General features: G+C 50.9%; 1 protein-coding gene across 10 annotated transcripts; it reads left to right on the top strand.

Moving 5' to 3' along the window:
• The first annotated feature begins 7569 nt into the window (after positions 1-7569).
• LOC147646727 (uncharacterized) lies at positions 7570-17195 on the top strand. Of its 10 annotated transcripts, none has more exons than XM_086873053.1 (14): positions 10665-10918; positions 11275-11346; positions 11718-11789; positions 11992-12063; positions 12151-12252; positions 12670-12777; positions 13464-13535; positions 13726-13797; positions 13885-13986; positions 14195-14338; positions 14709-14780; positions 15084-15185; positions 15816-15981; positions 16513-17195. In XM_086873053.1, the coding sequence occupies exons 1-14, from the start codon at positions 10822-10824 to the stop codon at positions 16736-16738; spliced, it is 1479 nt and encodes a 492-aa protein (XP_086729179.1). In that variant the 5' UTR covers positions 10665-10821; the 3' UTR covers positions 16739-17195. The 10 variants fall into 10 exon arrangements, with proteins under 10 accessions (XP_086729184.1, XP_086729181.1, XP_086729180.1 ...); XM_086873057.1 differs by having other exon boundaries at positions 10673-10918; positions 11718-11864; XM_086873060.1 differs by having other exon boundaries at positions 10696-10918; positions 12620-12777.
• The last annotated feature ends 2784 nt before the right edge of the window (positions 17196-19979 follow it).

Below are 19979 nucleotides of genomic sequence, written 5' to 3'. Positions count from 1 at the left end.
GGAGGTGATTTGAGGTGGATGTCCTTTTTTTACAATTGTTTTTAAAACTGCAATATTGATAACTGTATTACCCTGCATTGTGGTGGAAAACCAACTCTTGTTCACTATTGTTTAACAGACTTACTTCAATTTCTCCTTGATAATCTGCATCAATTCCTCCTCCCGTGACATGAACCCTTTGCAACACCAAGCTCCAGTGAGAAGTTATCAAACCAAAGTGTCCTGGAGGAATCTGAATTCTTATTCCTGTATTGTAAACTGTCATTTGCTTCTGATTTCTCCTAATGAATTCCAGTGCATGAAGGTCCAGCCCTGCAGCCTCTGGGCTGGCCCTGGCAGGGGCCATCACAGCCAGAACAATTTCCCAGGCAGTCCAAGTCTCACTGTCCATGGCTGTGTTTGCAAATTGGGTGCAGCCGTGCACACCCAGGGGTTTCCATTTCCCAGTGGGCCCATTGTTAAGGGCATGGAGCCCATCTGGGAGATGGGTTCTCCACCGGGACAGGTTCCCATCTCCTCATTTTATCAACTGCTCTTTTAACAGCCTCTTCAGCCATGGAACCAATCCTGCCATTTTTGGATAGTGTGGTACATGACAAAACCAGCAGTTCTAATCACTGTATTTTTCCCAGGAACAGACAAAGCATTCCACATCACAGCATCAGCAAACCATATAAAAACAGCCAACTTCACCCCTTCCTCCTTTATTCTGTGTATACAATTCACAAAGTTTACCACTGACATTTGGGCCTTTGCTAGTCCTTTTTTGTAGGGTATTTAGTGTTACAGTGAGCAACCAAAGCTCACAAATTAGTATTGTCAACATTATTTCACATTATCAATTTTTAATTTTGGATATAAATATATATTATTGATTATTATTATCATTTTTATAATTATTACTCTTATTATCATTATTATTACCATCATCATCATCATTGTTGTTTTTGTTGTTTCACTTGCACAAACAAACCTGAGCTCAAGACTAAAACCTGCTGTACCTTCACATGGGAGCATTCCAAAAACAATTGTTCCTTCTCTTGGTGCTGTTTCCAATGTGCTGTTAACAAAATCCATCCTCATCTTCCCAAACCCACCAGTTCTTTTCCTTTTTCCACATGCAATTTTTGGCTGCATTCTAAGACTGATTTACTAAAATATGGATATGATCTAGTATCACTATCCAACTGAGACAGACAAAGACTCTTGAACTGGTTTAGGGTTAAAAAGTGTATGATTATTAGCAGCGCTGGGCCGATGTGTCAGATCACCCCTTAATACACACGGCCCCGAATACAGGTGAATACAGGCTTTTTATTTCCAGAAATATGGAACACAAATGCATATTCATAACCCCGTTGCCACCCACACTCTGCTTCCTATGCTAATTAGGAAAAAAGCAATTAAGCATGCGTAGTTTGTTCCTTGAAATGAGTTGGTGGTCCTTTTATGAGGAGGGGTGAGAGAAGGGAGGGAAGGGATATGGCTCTTCGTCCTTCTGACCTTTCTACCTTTTCAATGCAAAGTGACAAATGGACCCTTGGCTGGGCTCCTAGTTTCATGTCTTCCAGGAGTTTCTGATTTGCAATTCTCTTCTGTTCTTCAAGTTCCTTACCAGATTCATTGCTTCTCATTATAAGCCCAGCTGAACAAGCATAGAGTTGACAGACAATTAGTTATTAGCCAACGATTAACCTCTAATTTTAGCAAAGTTTCTCTAGCTCCCTTTAATTTTAGCAAGGCCCATCTATTTATTTTGTTTAGATTTAGCAAGGCTTCTTTCTAATGAAGGCCTCAGCTTCTCTAAAATCTTAAATTCTTCAAAGTTTATGTCTCAGAGTTTTGACTGCTTTACGGATCCAATGGAACCTCCACAGCCCCTGGCACCCCCAGAGTTCTGGCTGAGATGAAAAGATGAATGGGGAAATAAAGAAACACCTTCTGAAGCTGATGATAGAAACCAAGATGCCGGCTCTTGCCACTGGCTTGGGCAAGAAGAAGGGCCAGACCCAGTGGGGATACTCAATTATCTCCCTTTGAACTGATGTTTAGAATTCCTTATCCTGGTAATCCTCAGCCTTGAGAATTACCTGGGGGTAGGGATAAAGGATATCTATTGGAAACAATATGTAGCCTGGATAGTGTCTCTTGTAAAAGCTCTTTGACAAGAAGCTCAGCTAGCACAGAGCCTGCCTTTAGACTTTGCTGTTCACAACATCCAGCCAGGAGATTGAGTCCTAGTGAAGGAGTAGAGAGAAGCAGCAGCAGCAGCAGCAAAGTAGTGTAGACCTGTGCAAGTGTTGCTGAGCACAGAAACAGCCGTCAGGAGAGCTGAACACGGGGAGAGCCATCCCTCTCGAGTCAGTGTCTCTAAGGCCCCAGAAATTCAGACATCTCAGCTAGAGGAGAAGCTCGGCAGGCTGCCACTGATGCTCCACAAGAGGGGACTGGAGCAGTAGCCAGGACATCAACATCAGGGGAAGCCCCGTGTGCCTCCCACAGCTTGGCTGCTGAAATAGTTTGTGTGGGCATCCCTTCTCTCAAATCTCCAGTCATTAGAGGCCAATCCTCACTGTCATTGTTTTCTTTATGTTAAAGCTCTTTCTGTGCCTTCACTCTCCTCTACAGGTCATGTAAAGAGAACACAAAAGTAAAAGTTAAGTTAGGAAATTAAATTACACCATTAAAATGTTTGCCTTAAGAATCTTACCTTGATATTGTCAGCCAGTTGAAGTTGAAGCCAAAAGTAGAAAAGTAATTTTTAACCATAGGAGAAGAAGTAGCAAATCCTTTTACCTGAAAAATTGTGAAGTCTGTGGAAGGCCAGGAAGATCTGAAGACTGGCCGTGGGTGGCCAGCCCAGTCAAACCTAAACAACGAGTTAAGTCCATAATAAACAGGATTTTGAGATGAAGAACGAAGTCTATGGTGGCTTCATTCTTCTGAAAAAAAGCATTTATTGTCTAAATAGAACAAGAAGCACATACGTGGGAAAAAGCATTTCTGACTAGACTTTAGGTTCAGAGTGTTAGACCCCCAGTTTCCCTCTTAATAATTGTTTCAGATATCAAGGCAAATAGAATCAAATGTATGTTAAGGTCACTACCAGCAGCTAAGCAAGGTGTTCCTTCCATAATTACCAAAAAGATTTTGAAGGCTATAAAGCAGAGGGGAAAGAGAAGGTTTTTTGGAGCCCTTATTTTTAAGCTGCCCCCAAAACAATTCCACAAGCAGGACACGTGTTGTCCGTGATGATCAGTAGAAGTAGCAACACTGAAACAAAACTCAAATCCTTTGTAATAGGTTCTGGTCCAGATCCAACAAAACAGATTTAAATGGAACTGCAGGTAGAAGCCTCGTGTGAGAGCTTAGAAATGCAAACACTGTCAGCAGAAGAAGGGAGAGTGTGGCAAATTAAATGATAGCTAAAAGGTGGTGAAACAAATTACAAAAGCAATGGGAAAGTTAACTCATGTATCAGTCCAAACATGGAAAGAATGAGAATAAGATGTGTTTTCGTGGTTATCTAGTAAACTGTGGGTTTAACAAATGGTTTTCTTGTGCTGTAGCAACTCTAATCTTTTTAGCATGCATGATCCCTTGCTTAGTACAATTTCTTCAACATTTGATAAAGAGGATGCAGGTAGTAGCCATAGCTACTAATCCAGGAATAGCTACAAAAGGACAGAAATTGATGTCACTGCAAATAATTGCAAAACAAAAAAAAAAATCGAGGAATAGGAAATAAAGTCAATGATTACTAAAGTTTGTACAGACAATTAGTAAGAAATTTTTTTAAAAAAGAGAGGTTGAGAGGAATGAGAGATTTGTCTTTAGAAACAAGCTGTGGGTCTGCTGGTAAATAAAACTAGCACTGAGAGATAAAAGAAACAATGGGAAGGATTCCTCTGATTGATGAATGGAAAAAAGATATTTGCCTTTACAAACAAACTGTAAGTTTGCTGATAAATGAAATTTGATATTGAAAGATGAAAGAAACAATGGGGAAAAACCATAAATTCCATAAGAATTAAAAATGAAGAAGGAGGGTTATACATTAGAGGGGAATCTTAGGTATCAGGCAGTCCGGGGAGTCTGGACCTCTCAAGTACCTCAGCCAATGGGGAAAGAGACAGGGACGTGGCTGGGAAATTCGGATGAAAAGGAGGCTGTGTCCTCCAAAAATTTGAGAGACCCCAGGAGAATGGCCCATGGCCTCTCCCTTTATTCAAATCAAGTAAAAGGACTCCTCTGTCTCCTTTTTAGACATAAACCTCTGGTGTTTGTAGATGAATTTTCCTGACAAGGCCAACAACAGACTGGAATGGAAAAATCAGCATCAGAAACCTGTGAGATGGAAAACTTTTGGCTGTTTGAGATAAAAAATGCGGACTAAAAATCTCTATGGCAAAGAACAACCTTTCTCACAAGGATTACTGTAGAAAAAGTGATGCAGGTGTTGGAATGACAGCCAGTGCCCTCAGCAAAGACAATTCCCTGTCCTGTGGGCTCCATAAACCACACGTGAACGTGGCACTCATCCTGATTAATCCCAAAGCACTTCTCTGCAAGAAGCACTAGAGAAGTGCATGGGGCAAGAGTTCTGCAAGTGCCAGGTTCTCATGCAGCAGAAAGGTTGTAAAATCTGAAAGATTCTAACAACCACAAAAAATCCATCATTTATGGCTTGTAAATATTCCAGTGAATCTCAGTTACTTCTGGGTAAAATCAAACACCAAGTAGGTTTCATAACAAAATCCCAGTTTGTCTGTTCCTGTTTGTGGCAGAGGATGAGGTTACAAGCTGGCCAGCTGAAGAAGCCAAGGAGGATCTCCACTTCCCTGTCATATTTTCCTACTGGCACAGGAATGAAGACCAAGAATTTGGCTCATTGGAGGGGTAAAACCAGAGGATGGGTGAGGGTTTGCATCCTAAGACTTCCTTTGCTAGAGTACAAAGAGTTTAGCTGTGCGTGGATCTCCTTGCTAAACCTCTTTGTTTTCAAACTCCATTCCTCCGTGGCAGAACTGAACAAGCTCCGTATGTCAGAGCTTCAAGTTCCAAGCTGTGTGCTGAGTTAATTGTAATGGATCCATTAGCAGTGCGTGGGGTTGCTGCCATGAGGAGCTCAGGTGGCTTCTTGAGATGAGAATCAATGTGCCCTTTGTCCCAGCTCCATGTGTCCTGGGACAGCCCTGGCTCCACGGGAGCACACGGAGTGTTCTCGTGCCATTTCTAAATGAAAATTGAACCTCCTCAAGAAGCCAGGCCAAAGTCACCAGACAGCAGTCACAAAAAGGAATTTAGGCACTTTGCTGGGTGTTGATCTAACAGCTACCACCTTCCCAAAGTCCAGGCTCCACTAAACAAGGCTCTTTCCTCTGTCAGCAGCCTTGCACTTGAATGTGTTTGATACATATGCAGAGGAAGAAAAAGCCACTTGCACTGTGGAAACATGAGCTGCAGCTGTGCAGTAAGTTGTGCTCAGTAGCTGACCAGCTGATTTAATTCTGAGTGGGTATTAGACAGAAGATACTACAATAAAATTTCACAGGACAGCTATCAAGTATCCAAAAAATGCAGTATTATGTTATTTTCTACCTCCAGTATTGCCAGCACACAGCTTAAGGAAGAAAGGTATTTACCAACCAGCACAAAAGAAAAAAATAAAAATGAAGAAAGGATTTTTAAGGATATCACACCAATGGCCACCAGGCATTTTCCAGCTTTGCAGGCTATCAGTTCAAAGTCAATCTAAACAAGCCAGCATATGTCTAGCACGAAAGAAATCACAGTTCATGTGTGTTCCTAAACCCAAGCTTTGCTATATCAAACATGGATGGTATCATTTTCCAGCTCTCAATAGAAGTGTCATAATTTATAAAGAAACAAAACCTCATGCATAGAAATAGATTAGTAAGGTAGGTAGGTGGGTAGGTAGGTGGATAGATAGATAGATAGATAGATAGACAGATAGATAGATAGACAGATAGATATTGAAAGAAAAATACGCTGACAATGCAGAAAGAAATATTTGAATGCACTTGCCTGTATAACTTTGTACAGAAAGGGATGGGGAAGTGAGAGGTTATTCTTTTCCACACATGGAAAACCCTCTTTTTTCCAGTAGAATCAGCTTCCTCCCTCAATGACCACCAGGCTCCCTGAAGTCCCCACCAAGAAGGCCCTGTGATCCCCATGGCCTGTGCATGCAGCACTTCAAGAAAGCAATGCCTGCCTCTTAATACTACAGGGGTGTTCAAGAGATTTATTCCCAACCTTTGGTGACAAGATGAACAAACTGAAGTCAGTTACTGTAAAAGGCCTGAACCAGCAGCACCACAAATCACAGCCAAAAGCAGCAGGTCCCACATGGTGTCCCACAATCATGGCCCAAGCGGCCGCAGATCCTCCTTCAACCCCGGCTGCATTGCAGTCCCACTGAGCACCAAGAAGAAAAGGGCCTTTGTGAGAGCAAGCAAACTTAACCCTCTGCCAGGACACAAATTCAGAGGGCAAAAAATTGAAAAACCCCACAGCATCAGCCAAACTTCCCAATGAGAAGGGTTGGAACTCTCTGCCCCTCCACACTTCCCCAGCAGGTTTACAAAGGGAACTGGGATCTAAGCTGTGCCCTCCAAACCAAGAGAGCCATCCTCCCTTCAGGGTGAGAAGCCATGGCCTCAGTTCCAGCCCCGGGTGCCTCCTGTGCCCCAGAGAATGGCTGTGGCTGTAAATGTGTGTTTGGCTGCAGCACAGGGCCAGGGTGAAGCTCGGCAGCCTCATCAGAGCCCACGGCCACGGCCCTTCCCTGCCGGGGCCCTCACCTGGCCCGGCCCGGCCCGAGCAGCCCGGACTGGCCTCAAGGGATGGGCTCTGCCTGCCCGCTGTGCCCACAGGCCGGGCCCAAGGGCTCGCAAGAGGCTTCCTCCCAGCTCTGCAAAACCTCAGCCAAGAGTGTCCCCTTTGCTGTGCTGAGAAGAGGAAAAAACCCTCTCAATTTAACCCCACTGCACACCTCATGGGGGATCCCTGCATACCTTAGCAGAGAGCCCAAATTAGCCCTGGGTGCCTCATGAGGTGCAGGCCCAGGTGATGCCACTGAAGGAAATGTGCCCTCACAACCCAGGGACGCTCAGCATGGGCTCCCCCAGCCCCTCGTGGCCCCACCACTGGTCATGGCAGCCCCTGCCTGGCTCCTACCTGCCCACACTGTGGGCACACCTGGCTGCTCCTGGACATGGAGCTCAGCAGGGGCTGGTGCCATGAGGGCTTTGCTGGTGGTACCAGCCAGACACTGAGATGAAAGCTCCATCTCTTTATTTGAACAAAAACCATGGGCCAAGCCCTGCTCTGGTGGACAGGGGCTGCCCAATTTCAGTCCTGGCCAGGGACCAGGGCCAGGGGGCTCAGGGGCAGAGGGTCTCACTTTGCACGTGTGGGTCTTGGGACGCCCTCAAGATGGGGATGGAGCCGCAGCAGAGCAGAGGGAGACAGAGGTGAAGAGCGGGGATGACAGGTCAGCTTCTCGGTGATTAAAGTCTTTGGCTGCTCTTCTGAAGGTGCAGAGGTGCTCCTGTGGAGAGAGGAGGTGGCTGAGGCCCCCAGCTGCCGCTGGCACGCAGGGACCCTCCTGCACAGCAGGGCCCAGAGCGGCCAAGGCTCCCCAGCACGGCTGGAGCTGCTGGCACAGCTTGGCCCAGCTGGACAGCTGCCCCTCAAGGCCCCGGCGAGCAGGGGATGGCTCTGGGCAGGGTCCCTGGCCAGGAGCGGGCCCCAGAGCGCCTCTGCCTTTCAAGGGCAATCTCGTCCCCGCTCTTTCTCCTGCCCACCTTGCTTTGCCTCTGCCCGCTGCTCCTGGGGCTGCTCTTGGCCAGGCAGCCTCAGTGGCGGCCAGCACTGGCTGCAGCCCCAGCGGGCTCCCCAGAACAAGTCCCAGCAATTAAGAGGCCAATGAAAGGCCTGGGCAGCAGCAGAACTCCTGGCAGAGTTATTTGGACAACCACTGACTATCTACAGGTCCACAGCAGCCTCACTGGGAATGTTTCCCGACTATGAGCAGCCTTTCAAGAAGCTGTTGGAGGCCGAGATCAGCAAAACACTCACCCTTTTCTCTTCCAGCAATACCAGATTCCAGCATAGCACATCATCAGGAAAAGTGCTCCACCAGCCACAGTGGCCATTAACTTAATCAAACCATGTGTTCCCTGGTAGAAAACTCTTCTCATGCTCTCCCAGATCTTCTGAGCATGTCTTGTGGTGCCGGCTGCATCTGTGGGAGCAATGGGCAGCGTGAGCCTGTGCTGTGCTCCACTGCTGAGCTGGCAGCACGCTGGATACGGCCAGGACGTTCTCTGTTTCCCCCAGAGCTGGGGCCTGCAGGCACCTTGCCACCCCTTGGCACAGGCTGTGCCACCCAGCAGAGCCCAGAAAGCTGAGAGCAGAGCCCGGGGACAGCACAGCTGATTTGGGCAGTGGCTCCTTCCAGGGACACGGGCCAAACCTGTCCCTGAGCAGCCACTGCCACCCCTGACCCTCCCTTCCCTGTGACAGCTCCCCCAGCCCAAGGAGAAAAAAAACCTGTCCAAAAATTCCTTTGTTCATTCCTACTACCTGGAGGGTCCTGTATATAGTAATGGTCTTGAGGATCTGATTATTTTCAATTTTTTTTTTTTTCTTTTTTGATATTGAGACAGATGAGGCAACCTTATTGTTTTTAGATTTGGTAGGGTTTTTTTTTTCTTCTTAGTATGATTGCTTTCTTATAAAGCCACATGTTAACTTATTTTTATTTAGATATTTTTGATTCCTAAGCAATTATCTTGACAATCTGTTGTTCACTTCTTAGTTAATATTCTATCTATAAACAATTTTGACTCTGCTTTTATAGGAATAAAAAGATCTTAGAAAGCTGTGTTCCTAATTTTGTTCACATTCTCTCTCCCCGCTCCCAACATTTACAATGATACTTTTGGAAACATCCCTGAGGATAGCTAGAGTTATTTGGGAAATGCTTGGCTTAACCTGGGAAATGGATTATTATTTTTGCTGCTCTAAACCTACATTGTTCCAAGCTTCACAGCCACTGTCCTGATGGATGCCTGTGTGAAATAAAACAATGTTTGTGAGGCAGCTGAAGAGCTCAGACTTCAGGGAGGAGGAGGAAAGGATAGAACAGCCTGTTTCCATGGCTGTTTTTTCATTTCTAGTATGCCAGAAGTATGGTAGGCTACAGCTGTCTTCAAATGTCATTGAATTAGAGAAAAACTCTCTCCAGGGCAAATGATGCAACACTTTGCCTCACAATCCATCAGCCTTAATTACAGTGAGAGGAAGGTCTTAATTATAATCTGATTAGTGCAAATCAACATTGTGTGAGTAGCAAGAAGAATTTGCTTGTCAACAGATGAATATGTCCCACTGAAGAATGAACAAAATCTGCCTTTACTTGGAAGAAAGGAGACATGGAGCAATGCAGTATTTGGATTTTATCCAGTGGTAAATGGGGCAAGAAGCTGTAACAACTCACCTGTTTTACAGAACACAAGCACTGATACAGCCAATAGTGCACCCACACTGAAGGGATCTTCAGAACATTGCTTTATTTCTTAACAAGAAATGGGCAGCAAAATGCTGGCATTTATCTGAGCTGGAAGCCCTGTTCCTCTCCTGTTTCTCCTTGAGCACACTGTTCTCTGCAGACTTCACTGTGCAGCCCATCAATCCTCTCTTGGCCAACAGCTGAATGGCACAACTACCAAAACACAGGTGCCAGCATCATCACCCCAGCATTATTCCAGCACTGCTCTGCTGGTGCACAGCAGCACAGAATGGCTTGGCTTGGAAGGGACATTTAAAGGCCATCTAGTGCAGTGCCCTGCAGTGAGCAGGGACACCTTTGGATCAGGTTGCTCAGAGCATGAGCTTGAATGTCAGCAGGGATGGATGCCCAATTCTCTAGGCAACCTGTGCCAGGGTTTCAAAACCCACAGTGTAAAAAACATCTTCATTAGGTCTAGTCTGAATTTACTGTCTTTTAGATTGAAAACATTCCCCCTCAGTCTTGTCACAACAGGCCCTACTAAAAATTCTGTCCTGTCTTTTCTAAAAGCTCCCTTAAAGTACTGAAAGGTAGCAATCAGGTCTGCGTGGAGCCTTCCCTCTTCCAGGCTGAACACCCCCAGCTATCCCAGCCTGTCTCCAAAGCAGAGGGGCTCCAGCCCTCAGAGCATTTTGTCCCTCCTCTGGACTAGCTCCAACAGGACCATGTCCTTTCTGTGCTGGGCACCCAGAGGTGGATGCAGTACTCCAGGTGGGCTCACACCAGAGCAGAGGGGTGGTGGAATCACCTCCTTCAAGCTGCTGGGCAGCCTCCTTTGGAGGCACATGGCTGGCTCATGTCCAGCCTCTCTCCTTGCAGCAGCCACAAGTCCTTCTCAGCAGGGCTGCTCTCCATCCCTTCATCCCCTAGCCCGTGAGATCAGCTGGGCTGGGACCCTGTCATAGCCCTTGGGCAGAGCTGCTGGGCAGGATGAGCTCCCTGGTGAAGAAGGCAGATCCCACTCCCCACACAATTCCACGCTGGCCATGAGGTCACAGCAGCCTGTGGGGTGACAGCAGGCTGAGGTGACAGCAGGCTCTGAGGTCACAGAGGTCCCAGAGCCCCGTGGTTGCACAGCACCACGAGGACTGAGCAGTCAGTCCTTGACCACGACTGTTGCGGCAGCAGCGGCGGCGGCAGCAGCGGTGCTGACATTGGGACAGCGGTGTCAGGACAGTGGTGGCAGCAAGAGCTGCAGGACTGGCAGAGGGCAAGGCACCATGGCCTTTGCTCTGCACCTCCTCCTCCTGCTCCTCCTGGCAGTGGCCCTGCCTGACAGGGCTGCCCAGGCTGCTCCGCAGCGAGCACAGGGAGCAGGTGAGCCCGCAGCCTGGCTTCCCTTTCCTGGGACAGCACTTCCTTCTCCTGGGAAGAGTTGGGGATGGTTTTCCACAGGGCTTTAGGGAGGGTTTCCTCTGTGGGAGGGAGAGAGTCCCCAGGGGCCCTGGGCTGGTCCTGCTGCCTCCCCAGGGATGTTGCACAGGGCCTGCAAAGAGGGTGGAGAGTGACCAGAGCCAGCCCAGAGCTCCCCAGGCCCCTCTGCAGCTCTGGCCATGTCCATTGACATCTGGCTCCCACAGCCTTACCCAAACCCCTTGCAGTGTCCGGTTCCCTAAGGCAGAAGGGGATCCCAGCGCACCATGGCCATGGTTCTGATCTGTGCTTCTTTCTAGATTGGGATCATGACTTGAATTATTTGGGATCGGTGGTGAATGAGACTTTGAAAATCTCGGAGAATGCTGGAGGTAAGTTCTGAATTGCTACTTGTACTGACAGAATAATCTGTCAAGGTGGAAAGTGCTCACTTATGTGCTGTTTCTGTTAAGGTCGCGTGAGGGTTAAAGGATTCTGGGAAATTTTTCTCTGCTCCCTTCTGGAGCCTTGAGTGATCCCACAGCATCGCTGTCAGTGGGAGGAAGGAGCATTTAGCTGTCAATCTTCTAACTGTGTGCAATGCCAGTGTCTCCTTCCATGTGCTCTGTGCAGCCACAGAGAGGAGCAGAGAAGGAAGGGGCTGTGCCCAGGGCTTTGCCTTGCACAGCTCCTTTGCCAGCCCCAGGGAGCCTGAGGATCTCCTACAGCCATGGGAGCTCTTCTGTCCTACCTTTCCTTGCAGCCAAGCCTCTTGGTGAAGGTGATCTGGCTTCCCAACCCACATCCAGGACTGAGGCTCTGGGAGATGGCGAGGGTGGGTGAAGGCCTTTCCCCCTGGGAGAGCTGCCAGCTCAGAGCCCAAAGCTCAGCCAGGGCAGCATCACTGCAGGTGTCAGGACAGAGCCGTGCACGTTTGTGCCCCTGTCCTGTGCGATCCCCTCACCTCTCCCATGGCTCAGTGCTGCCTGTGCAGATGAGCAGAGGTGACAGAAGCTTCTGTGGCTGTTGAGTTACAGGTGTGCCTGCAGGGAGGACTTTCCCAGCTCCTGGGTTGGTAACTGTACGCAAGCCCGGCTCCCATCGCAGGGGTGAGTGGTGTGTCCCTCCTGACCCCACAGGATGAGCACTGGTTTTCTGGGATCCATTCCTTCAAAGGGGAACTATTTTCACTTAAGGTCCTCCAAGTGGAAAGAACAAAGCTGCAGGACACCAGAAACTCCATGTGCCATCCAAAATCACTCCGCAAATGCTGAAGGAAATGCTGCAGGGAGGACAAGGTGGGTCCATGTCCCTCAGCCTTCTCCTGAGACTCAGCAGCCAGGGGCTTTCTTTGCATAGCAGGAAGCGGATCCATGGCAGCCTCGCTGCCCCACTGTTGCTTTCATGGCCTGCAAGGCTGTTTCCCAGCCTGGGCTGGCTGCAGCTTCTCCCCAGCCTCTGCAGGAAGGCATTTGGCATCAGCAGGCAGGGAGCCCAAAGTGCAGCAAGGGTCATGCTCACACTGAGATCCCCTTCAATTTCTTGGTCCCCAGGTAGATCAGAAAGGGCAGCTGTTTTGATGAGTGTAGGCCCTGGCCAATGCCAAAAAATTTTCAGGGATTCTTGATCCTTAACCATGCCTTTGACAAGCATTGCCTCCTGAAGTTTCCCCAGTGGGGAATGGTTCCATCTGATCCAGCTGCCCCTTTCTGCAGAAGTGGACAGAGCGGCTGTGCTCAAGGCGGAGTTTCCCGGAGGAAGCAGTGGCCCATGGGCAGCCTCTGCTGCAGGAAGGGAGGCCATGCCAGGCACAGTCACAGGAGGTAATTGCTGTGCCTCTGGGCCTGAGCCCTGCTGAGGCTTGAGCTGCCATCTCTGCTGCTTGGCAGTGCAGGCACAGCCTGGCCAAGACCGGCACAGCCCAGAGGAATTATCCCCAGCAGGCTCAGGGCACTCGGCTACTGAGCAGTCCTGCTGGGGTCCATCCATGGGAGACACGTCCCAAAACCTGGCAGCGACTGCAAAGGGGTGCCCAGGGTGGGGAATGGGCAGAGGGGGAGGCCAAGGCTCCAGTGTGTCCTGAGAGGGCCTGGCTCTGCCCCCTTGGGCTGGGAGAGCTGTCCCAGGGAAAAGAGGGATGGAGACAGAGAGGAAGGTAGGAAGGGAGGGAGAGAGGGCAGGAGTGAGGGAGGGATAGTTGTGCAACTGCCTGCTGCAGTTTTTCCCCATTGCTTTAGCAAGACTTTCAGCTGTAGCTGTGAGAGAGCCCCAATGGGCCTTGGGCTGCTCCAGCCACCTCAACCAGGGATGTTGCACAGGGACTGCAAAGAGCTGGGAGAGTGACCAGACACCAACCCAGAGGTCCTCTGGCCCCTGTGCAGCTTTGGCCATTGTCCTCCAACATTTGGCACCCAGGGTCTTACCTGACACCCTTGCAGTGCCCAGTTGTCAAAAGTAGAAGGGGATCTCAGCACACCATGGCAGGGTTCTGATCTGGGCTCCCTTCTAGATTGGAATCACAACTTGCATTATCCAGAGGCCCTGCTGGATGACGGCTTGAAACACTTGAGAAATGCTGGAGGTAAGTTCTCAATGGTCCTTTCCTGGCAGAATAAGCAGTTTCAATGTCCTGGCACCACTGCAGGTGTCAGAACAGAGACATACACATGTGTGCCCTTGCCCTTCGCTATCCCCTCACCTCTCCCGTGGCTCAGTGCTGCCTGTGCAGATGAGCAGAGGTGACAGAAGCTTCTGTGGCTGTTGAGTTACAGGTGTGTCTGCAGGGAGGACTTTCCCAGCTCCTGGGTTGGTAACTGTACGCAAGCCCGGCTCCCATCGCAGGGGTGAGTGGTGTGTCCCTCCTGACCCCACAGGCTGAGCACTGGTTTTCTGGGATCCATTCCTGCAAAGGGGAACTATTTTCTCTTAAGGTCCTCCAAGTGGAAAGAACAAAGCTGCAGGACACCAGAAACTCCATGTGCCATCAAAACCCATGAGGCAAATGCTGAAGGAAATGCTGCAGGGAGGACAAGGTGGGTCCATGTCCCTCAGCCTTCTCCTTTGTCTCAGCAGCCAGGACCCCTGCTCTGGCCCTGTCACCCCCCACCAGGGATGTTGCACAGGGCCTGCAAAGAGGGTGGAGAGTGACCAGAGCCAGCCCAGAGCTCCCCAGGCCCCTCTGCAGCTTTGGCCATGTCCATCGACATCTGGTACTCACGATCTAACCCAAACCCCTTGCAGTGCCCACTACCCCAAGGCAGAAGTGGATCCCAGCGCACCATGGACGTGGTTCTGATCTGTACTGGCTTCTAGACTGGGATCAGGACATGGATTATCTGGAAGCCCGGCTAGATGACAGCTGGCAAGACTTGGAGAATGCTCGAGGCAAGTTCTCAATGTGCTTTTCCTGATGGAATAATGTCAAGGAGGCAAGAGCTCACTCATGTGCCATATCCCTTAACATAATCTCAGGGCTGAAGGATTCTGGAAGCCTTGCCCTGCTCCCTTCTGGAGCCTTGAGTGATCCCACAGCATCGCTGTCAGTGGGAGGAAGGAGCATTTAGCTGTCAATCTTCTACCTGTGTGCAATGTCAGTGTCTCCTTCCATGTGCTCTGTGCAGCCACGGAGAGGAGCAGAGAGGGAAGGGGCTGTTGCCCCTGGGCTGGGCTTTGTGCAGCTCCTTTGCCAGCCCCAGGGAGCCTGAGGATCTCCTACAGAGCCACGGGAGCTCTTCTGTCCTGCCTTTCCTTGCAGCCAAGCCTCCTGGTGAAGGTGATCTGGCTTCCCAACCCACGTCCAGGACTGAGGCTCTGGGAGATGGCGAGGGTAGGTGAAGGCCTTTCCCTCTGGGAGAGCTGCCAGCTCAGAGCCCAAAGCTCAGCCAGGGCAGCATCGCTGCAGGTGTCAGGACAGAGCCGTGCACGTGTGTGCCCTCACCCTGCACGATCCCCTCACTACTGCTCAGAATTGGCAGCTTTTTGGAGGAGGGAGGGCCCTGGCCCTGGCCCAAAAGCCAAGGCATTTTTTGAACCTTATCCCCATATTTGGCAAGCATGAGGTCCTGAAAATGCCAGCACCCAAATCAAGAACTTCTCCATCTGGTTCAGCTGTGCCTCTTCCTTTCTCAAGGGATGGACCAAAAGACCATGCAGGTGGAGACGTTTCCCAGAGGAAGCAGTGGCTCATTGGCAGGAAAGAAGGCAATGCCAGGCACAGGCCCAGACACAGGAGGTAATTGCTGTGCTGGGCTCAGCCCTTGGCGGGGCTGTGTGCCAGCAGCTCTTCCCCTAGGGCTGGCCCTTGCATGACCCAGCAGCAGCCAAAGCTGGAGGCACCTCGGCTTCCAGGCCTCTGGAGCTCGTTTCCAGCTCCTGGGAAATGGGACTCATGCACCAACATCTATCCCACTGCAGCTGCTCTCAGAGGTAGCCGTGAGCGCCCAGAGGCCCAAGGCACAGGAGCAGCCCCGAGCGGGAGCCCTGCCACGAGCCCAGGGCCACAGCCAGCCCTGGCTCCCAACTGGGCAGGGGCTGCACTGGCCCCTGACAGGGCCTGGCTCTGTCCCCTTGGGCTGGGGGAGATGTCATGGAGAAGGGAGGCTCAGGGGTGGCAGTGGCTGCTCAGGGATGGGTTTGGCCCGTGTCCCTGGAAGGAGCCACTGCCCAAGCAGCTGTGCTGTCCCCCGGGCTCTGCTCCCGGCCTTCTGGGCTTTGTTGGGTGGCACAGCCTGTGCCAAGGGCCAACAAGATGCCTGCAGGTCCCAGCTCTGGGGGAAACAGAGAACATCCTGGACATACCCACCGTGCTGCCAGCTAAGCAGCGCAGCACAGCACGGGCTCTCACTGCCCATTGCTCCCACAGATGCAGCCAGCACCACAACACGTGTTCCCAACTCCCAGAAGGACATTGGAAGAGGTTTCTGTCAGGGAACACGCTGTTGGCCAGAAGTAATGGCAGGCCTGATTTGTTTGGTGCATTTACTCGTTTTATGTGGTGTTGGAATCTGGTATTGCTGGAAGACAAAACGGTGAGTGTTTTGTTCATCTTTCCCTCAAACAGCTTCTTTTGAAAGTCTATTGTAGAATAGAAACATTCCCAGTGAGTCTGCTGTGGACCTGTAGATAGTCAGTGGTTGTCCAAATAACTCTGCCAAGAGTTCTGCTGCTGCCCAGGCTTTTAATTGGTCTCTTAATTGCTGGGCCTTGTCCTGGGGAGCCCGCTGGGGCTGCAGCCAGTGCTGGCTGCCACTGAGGCTGCCTGGCCAAGAGCAGCCCCAGGAGCAGCGGGCAGAGGCAAAGCAAGGTGGGCAGGAGAAAGAGCGGGGACGAGATTGCCCTTGAAAGGCAGAGGCGCTCTGGGGCCCGCTCCTGGCCAGGGACCCTGCCCAGAGCCATCCCCTGCTCGCCGGGGCCTTGAGGGGCAGCTGTCCAGCTGGGCCAAGCTGTGCCAGCAGCTCCAGCCGTGCTGGGGAGCCTTGGCCGCTCTGGGCCCTGCTGTGCAGGAGGGTCCCTGCGTGCCAGCGGCAGCTGGGGGCCTCAGCCACCTCCTCTCTCCACAGGAGCACCTCTGCACCTCCAGATGTCCTGCCAAACACGTTAGTCTGGGAGACCTGCACCTCTCATCCTCCATCTGCAAGCCAGTGTCCATTGTCCCTGCCACAGCTGCATTATCAGCTTATTGCTGTGCCGCCACCACCCAGAACAGGACCCTCTGTCCCTGCAGGTGCTGGCCCTGGTGCCTGGCCAGGCCTGAATGTGGGCCCCTCCTGCCAGGGAAGGGCTTGAGCAACACCTTTGGGCTTCTGCTCTGGGCTCTGGCTGGTACCACCAGCACTGGCACAGCTGCTTGGCTGGCCACAGCCTTGGCTGGGCAGGCAGCAGCCGGGCATGGGGCACCATGTTGACTTTGTTTTTCATTTTCAGAAATTAGAAACTTTTAGAACTCTTTAGAATTATTATTGGTAGAAAGTAAACCCCAAATATGTCTTCCCAATTTCCATAGTTCTTTAGGATTTTTCAAATTAGTTTTAGAATTCTGAAAAGGCAACCGCGTTTTGTCTTTGCTTTTCATTTTTAGAAATATGAAATTTTTAGAAATATTTAGAAATATTTTTTGTAGAAAGAAATCTACAAACATTTTTTTACTTATTTCCATAGTAGTTCAGGATTTTTCAAGGTAGTTTTAGAATTCAGATAATCTTGGAACATTTTACACTTCTAGAATAAAAACTGAAATTGCATTAAATTGGTGATCTTTATTCTAGGAAGAACTAAGACACCCCAAAACACCCAGCCTACTGGAGAGGCTCTTTTCCCGCTGGAGATTTGTACCTCGTCTCAACAACTAACCTAAGACCTTTCCCCAGATATTTTTCGGGACTTCTGACAAGCTCCCCTCTTAGGCTTCAGAGGGAATCTTTGAGCACAGTGAGAATCTCCCGCTGTGCAGGAGGGTCCCTGTGTGCCAGCTGCAGCTGGGACCTCAGCCATCTCCTCTCTCAATAGGTGCCCCTCTGCAGCTTCACGAGAAAGGCCAAACACCTCCCTCAGGGACACCTGCACCACACATTTCACATCTCCATGCCCATGCCCAATGTCCCTGGCACAGCTGCATTACCAGCTTGCTGCTGTGCAGATGCTGCCAGCACCCACAGCAAGGCCCTGTGTCCCTGAAGGGACCCGCCCTGCTCTGTGGCCTGGACTGAAGGTGGGTCCCTCCTGCCAGGGCAGGGCCCAGCACAGCTCTTCTGTTCCAATAAAGAGATGGAGCTCTCACCCCAGTGTCCAGCTGGTACCACCAGCAAAGCCCACACAGCACCAGCCCTGGCTGAGCCCCATGTCCAGGAGCAGGCAGGGCTGACCAGAGTGTGGGTGGCAGGAGCCAGGCAGGGGCTGCTGTGACCAGCAGCGGGGCACTGAGGGGCTGGGGGAGTCCGTGTTGAGCGTCCCTGGGATGAGGGCACATTTCCTTCAGTGGCATCACCTGGGCCTGGACCTCCTCCAGTGCCATGACCAGGAAAAGGGGAAACCATCAAGAGCATCTCCTGGGACACCACCTGACCAGCAATGTCAGCAGGCAAAACCAAGGTTTTGTTTAGCAATGACCCTTTGAAGAAGTCAACGATTGACAGTCAGGGCAGTCCAGTAGTACAGATGGGAGTACTTCCCTCTGGGAAGGGGCTCCTGTCACTTCACAGTCTCCATCCCCCGCCGGGAACCGCAGAACTCCGGCCAGCCCTGCTCCCCCCGTGCCCTTGTCCAGCCTGGCGGGGAGAGGATGAACCAGAGCCCTGTGACCTCTTCAAAAGCGAGAAACCAAAGAGAAAGAGAAATTCCCGGGATTAACTTTTAAAGGGTGGTGTTCACAGGTTGATGTCACTTTTCAATGGGCAAAACTACTGTCAGAATTTTGAAGTCTTAAACAGCAGATGAACTGAAGAACCTGCCCTAGCCCTTCCAAACAGGGAAAAAGAATTTGAATTTTATGTGGGTGTTGAACAGAAGCAGGCCAAAGGAGTTCTAGTGCAGGAACACCACAGGGCAGTTCTTGAAGACCAATGGCCCCTTTTTCTAAAATGTTAGACCACTTGGCAAGAGGTGGCCCCATTGTTTGTAAACTTGTGCAGCCACGGCTTTAATGGTAAGTGAGGAGAGTAGGAGGCTCTCTAATCCTTAAAGCCTCACAGCAAGTTAAGGCTGTGGCAACCAAGAAAGTCCCTCACAGAACGGGATGATCCAGATTTAACAAGTGGGAAAGAGTTTAACCCCACTGTCTTTTAACTGGTCCTGAGGGTGAAGACCTGAAGGAAACTCATGACTGGATTCAGGTAATAGATCTCCAGATGCCAAGGAGATATTAAATTATCCTCCCTGGAATTAAAGTTGGGAATTTTTTCTTTCTCTAGAGCAGTAAATTAGGATGTTGGTGGAGGTTTCTGGTTCTGTTCCCAACAGGGCAGCCATTTGGCACAGCCCATGAACACGGCATTGCAGTCCACGTGGCTGTAGGACAGATCCTTGTGTTCTGCTTCTTTCCTCTCCCACTCCCCACTGCCACCAGCTCCCCCCGGGCAATGAGGGGGTTCCCGGCTGAGCAAAAGCAGCACAAACGTGCAGCAGCTCAAGGATCCGCTCCCTGCCCACCTGCCGGGACAGGGCTGCCCTGGGCCTTGCCATGGACAGAGGCTCCCCCTTCTCTGCTCGCTCTGACCCTCCTGCCCCAGCCTCGCTCACTTCCATTTACGTTCCTCCTGTCAGGGACACTCTCCACACGGATCATGGCTCTGATTCCTTGGATCCTCAGCACTGTTTATCCTGGATTTTAGCCATGGCTTCCCCTGGGTTTGGGGCTGGGCTATGCAGGCTGCAGTGTATGGAGCTTTCCCCAGCCACCGTTCGGGGTGCGTGTCTCCCTTTTCCCCAACAATTTCACTCTGTCTTCTCCTTCCCGACGTTTCCCCTCAGCAGGGCTGAGCCTTTTGCCGCCCTTTTTCCCCTCAGCGCTGGCCCCGCCCCCCGCTCAGGCCTCGCCCCCTCGGCTCGGAGCGGCTCCCCGCCCTCCCCTCCCTAATGAACGCCGTTCCTTCCTCCCTCATTAAAACCTCGCTAATTAATGCCCTGGCGGGCAGGAGCAGGGCTTTGCAGGAGCTCTGTGGGACAGCCTGGCTGCGTGGGGCAGGGCAGAGATGCCGGCTCTAGGCCCTCCCCTTTCAGGGCAGGGATCCAGGGCACCGTGAGCTCCCGCAGAAAAATGCTCTGTCCCGGCCCACAGCTACACGAAAGGGAGAGGAGGAAAGCAGGGTGCCAGAAACACAGCAGCCCTCAAGAGTTCCCCAGCTGTGTGTTCTGCCCCCTCCCACCTCTTCCAGCTCCATGCCATGTGGACAGGAGCTCACAAAGAGCAGGAAAACAGAAACAAGCTCCACAGCGAATTCCTGGGAGAAAAATCCATGGATGGCCAGGAGGCTGCTGTGGCTCCTTCCTGAAAATCGGGGCTGTTAGGAGCACGGCACAGGGTGTCCCAGGA

This window comes from Cyanistes caeruleus, unplaced genomic scaffold (assembly GCF_971803275.1).
Source record: "Cyanistes caeruleus unplaced genomic scaffold, bCyaCae1.hap1.1 HAP1_SCAFFOLD_81, whole genome shotgun sequence".
NCBI classification, from domain to species: Eukaryota; Metazoa; Chordata; class Aves; order Passeriformes; family Paridae; genus Cyanistes; species Cyanistes caeruleus.
The sequence above is the reverse complement of the archived record's forward strand: the minus strand, read 5'-3'. Positions and strand labels throughout refer to the sequence as shown.